Raw genomic sequence first — 4905 nt, forward strand, 5'->3', positions numbered from 1 at the left:
ACTTGATATCCATTAGATTAACACAAAGTTAATTCAAATTTAAATGGATTATATTCAAAGGACAATAATGCAATCATAAATAGTCAAACGAAATAACATGATAACCATAGCCAGTAAACTGTCACCTATCCAAACAGATGGATAGCACAAATTCATATTACATAACTCAAAAAAAAAAAAAAATCATTGTACCATAACAATTTCAAACATAGATAAAATATATCACTCTTCATCAGACACAGGATCAACAAACATATCAGCATCATTAACAGGATTGTCAAACATATCATCATCATCATCATCATCAACAGAATCATCGACCAAATCATCAACTCTTGCCACATAATCATCCCACATGTTGTCAGCTAGCTGCTCTCGGAACTGGTTACAATCAACATTATCCATACTCTCATCATCAATGTCAGAATCATCTTCCACATCTGCTTCACATCTCTGATTGGGTTGGGCACTTGAACTGGGTCCCACAGTTGCATCCTCTTGCGCAAGAAAAGCCTCTTCTTCTTCAACACTATTTTGTGTAAGAATATGATTATGTAAAATAGCACAGGCTATCACAATGTTGGCTTGCGTATCAAAAGGGTATTCTGCTTGAGTTTTCAATATCTTGAATCTTGACTTCAAGTGAGAAAACGACCGTTCAATTACATTGCGCAGACTAGAATGTCGCAAGTTAAACAACTCTTTTTTATCAGCTGGCCTCAAATTGGAGTTGTTCCACTCTTTGAGATGATACCTAACATTACGGTATGGTCGCAAAAACCCACTCTGGTTGGCAAACCCAGCATCGACAAGATAAAATTTACCTTGGGGTACCACTAGTTTTCCTGCTCCTTCCTTATGAATGGCATGATCTAAGATTCGAGCATCTGATGCCGATCCTTCCCAGCCAGAAAGTATGTATGTAAACTTCATGTCAAAATTGCAAGCAGCTAAGATATTTTGAGATATATCACCCTTCCTATCGCGAAATCTCCGATGTTTGTCAACCGTAACCCATGCTGGGATATGCAAACCATCGATGGCTCCAATGCAATCCTTGAAGTATGGGTAGAACCTTCTGCGGTCTTTTGAGATTCGCTGAGGTGTTGTGGTACTTGGGGGCTTCAATAATACTGGATACAATTTTAATATTGCATGCAATACTATGTTAAAATACCTACTTATGGTCTCACCAGAGTGGCCATATCTAAGAGCCATAACTCGGTTCTTAACATTATGGGCTATCGTGTGTAGAAATATCACTACTTGCTCCTCAACTTGCACTGTTTTGCTATCACACAGAAGCCCCCTCTCCCACATCAAACGAATTAAGCTAAAGAAGGCTCTCTTTCTCAGTCTCAACATATCTCGACATGCCTTCTCGGTAGCACCTATAATTAGTTGTGTCTCAGCAGTGCCATGGAGGGTCAAATTATAGTAAGGCCCTTTAACAAGGAACAATTTTTTATACCGCTCCACTGCTATGACAACAGCTATAGCCGCTAAGATAATTGTCATCTCGAGACTCTCATCACCCTCATCATGGTCAATATCCATTTATACGTCTATCTACGTTTTAAAAAAGAGAGATTATGATTTAATCAAAACATACTAATTCTAAAGGGTTTTTGTCTATAACCATTAAAAATATGAGCATATTGTAAAAGACTTTGGTCAAGGCATGTATGACAGAAAACTATCCTTTTTATCCTTCGTGGAACTAAATAAAATTCCATCATGTCATTTATATCAAAGCAACCAAAAATAAAGATCATGTCAGTTTTTTATAATGCATTAGTGCATTACCCCATGTTACTACCAACTTGAATAAGACTTCTCCTATCATCCAAATCACTAGCAAATAAAAAAATTAAAGATAAAATATCACCCCCAAAATATTGAATAGCCTCATGTATTGGGCAACGATATCTTCCTTTCCTTTTCCAGATGAATTTCTGCATTACTATTTATGCATGCATATATTTTTTCAAGGATATGAGTTCTCTCAAAGCATGGCAGTCAGACCCACTACTATGCTTATGTCATACATACATATAAAGGTTAATGCCAAATCAATGTCACCCAACTTGTACTGGTTAGCCTTGGACACCAATTACCTTGTCTGCTAATAACTACCATGTTGGTACAAGCTAGCTTGGTGCTATGGTAGTATGGTAGTTAGCACACACCTTCTCATTCACAACAGGTCTAAATTGGATATGGCCATGAAACTAAATAATAGAGTTTTGTTGGACAATGATTTGAATAGAACTGATGCAAGATGACTTCAAATACTCTTACATGTGAGGAACCAATAATGAACAGTAACAATGATCCCAGCTGTAATAACAACAGATATATCAAAATAGCAAGAATAGCTAAGCAGAGAAATCCAGCAAGTACAGAGTGGTTAATTTAGTCAAAAAACCCAAACAAATCTATGCTTCTGGGGATAAAATTTACCACAATATAAAATACAAGTTTTTTGTAAACACCATGGTATGAGCTCAATCTTTATACTAAGCAATAAGGGCACCAACCAATCTCTACAACTTGGCTGATTTACAGGTCCAGAACTCTAGCCCAATCAGTTTGTTTAGAGATCCAAATGAAAAACTATTAATTTTGAACTAACTTGGTACACTTACAATATTCCAAGTCCTGTAGCAACTGGCCAAATAACAGACCATGAGGGAAATTCTGGGTATGGTTTTTACTAACTCAATCTTACTAATCTGAGAACAAGAAAAAAAATCAGATCTCGATAAATTAAATTTCTTATCCATTTTCAATGTTCCACATGTGTGAGGGAAGCCTTTTATAATAGTCTTTTGTGGCTACAAAAAGAAATCCTAGGGAAAGCTCAAGCACATAAGAAGAACCGGCATTGCAATGATGATCAATATAAAAATTACAAGGCCATTGCCCAGAACCCTTTAATGACAGAACATACCAAAACATACCAAAACCTAGCAAATGGGATTATAGGGTTTTTGGTGGGAAATCAAGCACAGGGTAAACATTCTGAGAACGACAGAGAGAGAGAGAGAGAGAGATTACCAATCAAAGTAGCAATTGGCAAAGGTCGTTGTTGGAGAGGAATCGATCTTGGAATGGAGAGTCGTTTTCTCGTAGAGGCGAGTTCCTCTTTCGTTCGACCTTCTCAAAGCGTTTTTTTTATGGGGATATTTTGGCTTCAGCGTTGAAATACCCTATTTATATTGTGGACTTAGAATCTGGCTTCTAGAGAACCCACATTTAGTGCAAATGTTGGAATCATGCTTCAACCAAGGATCGACACATTTAGCAACCAAGCATTATAAAAAAATGAGAATCACGTTTCCATGGAAGCATGCAGCCAAACACTTCCTAAGACACCTCCTCCATGACCCTGAGTACAAGGTGAACTCCAGGTTTCAAGCTAGAGGGCTTAGAAATCTCAGAAAAGAATTCCGACAGATGCACGAACGGATTCACAATCGTGGTTCCGTCCGTCAATCCATCCAGTGTAATTCCATTGACTGGACCTAAACGGATGAAGGAACAGATTTACTCTGCTACCTCCACCCGTGGGTCCGTTTCCTCTCTGGAATGTCTCAGAGATCGAACGGATGCAAGGATGGATTAAGATGGCACTTCCGTTCGTGGATCCGCTCGCTCTCGTGTGTGTCTCAGAAATTGAACGGATGCAGGAATGGATCCAAGCAGAAGTTCCGTCCGTGGATCCGTCCCTTGTATTTTGACTTGTTGGCCTGAACGGAGTCAGGGACGGACTCACCCTATTGCTTCCGTCCATGAATCCATCCCTGCTATCTTGGTTGGAACTTGATTTTAACTTTAGGGGCATTACATGGGACCCCTCTATACACCTTTTGATAATTGCTTTTGTATTTTTAGGTACCCAATTCGATGGATAGCTGGTACACCAGTGAGATTCATGTCAACCACGTCGGGTGACACCCGAGTTCGATGAGTGGGTTTTGGATGACTTTGTTGGGCTTGAATATATATATATATATATATATATATATATTAAGCAATCTTGGTTATGCTATTATATAAAATATAAGCATTGTGTGCATTGCATTATTTACCTCAAATGTGAATTTCTATGAATGTGATATTATTCTCACCATTGTATCGGGTTACAGTGCTGGCTGTGCCGGTACTAGAACCCCAATCTTTATTATGAAAATTATTAATTGCCATCCTGATCTGTATGCGCTGTGCCGTGCTAGTACCTGGTTACTAGATGGAATGGGACGTTGATGCACCCGAAATACCTCTTGGGACGATAGGACTTGCATATAGTATATCTGTGGCTAGGATTCTTGTTCCCTTATGCTACGACCATTGCCAATAGGGGCTTATGTGTTGGATAGTCTGAGCACCTATTGCCCATGGAGGTGGGAGAGTCCAGGTCATGGGTAGTGATGGCTATCGGGGTCTGCCACTGGGTGGTTTGATGGCTTCCACCGGCGTAGGCTCCTGTGTGATAATTGAGGTTTCACTGGGACGATAAGTTAAGTGACCCTTAGTGTCTCCCGAGTTATCACAGTAGCATATAGTTGACTTAGAATTTGTGTGCTGGGTGGAAAATGAATCTAACATTAGCATGCATCATAGTTGCTTGAAATTACGTGTTTGTGTGTATGTGCATTCCCCTTTGTTCTCTCACTAGCTTGTGGAGCTAACCCCATTGCACAACCCCTTTTTAGTTTATATGCAAGAAATCTCTTGATGAATACCGTTGGATGTGAATCAAGTGGAGCCGGTGGCTGTGACTTGGATGTCGATATACACCCAAGAATAGTGCCCTAGTGGCGTGATTTATTATTTAAATTCTGTATTCATTTTCATACATGTATAAACTTTATGTTTAACTATAAGGAGAGAAATGAATGG

At 39.0% G+C, this 4905-nt stretch overlaps 1 protein-coding gene across 1 annotated transcript; it reads right to left on the reverse strand.

Annotated features, from left to right (window-relative positions):
• Nucleotides 1–222: 222 nt before the first annotated feature.
• On the reverse strand, nt 223–1557 carry LOC122665465 (putative nuclease HARBI1). The gene has a single exon (XM_043861616.1). It carries the CDS (start codon nt 1555–1557, stop codon nt 223–225), a length of 1335 nt encoding a protein of 444 aa, XP_043717551.1.
• Nucleotides 1558–4905: the final 3348 nt, after the last annotated feature.

This window comes from Telopea speciosissima, chromosome 6 (assembly GCF_018873765.1).
Source record: "Telopea speciosissima isolate NSW1024214 ecotype Mountain lineage chromosome 6, Tspe_v1, whole genome shotgun sequence".
Taxonomy (NCBI): Eukaryota; Viridiplantae; Streptophyta; class Magnoliopsida; order Proteales; family Proteaceae; genus Telopea; species Telopea speciosissima.

Coding starts and splice junctions, on each gene's coding strand:
- LOC122665465 (XM_043861616.1), bottom strand. CDS start 1,557: ATGGATATTGACCATGATGAGGGTGATGAGAGTCTCGAGATGACAATT.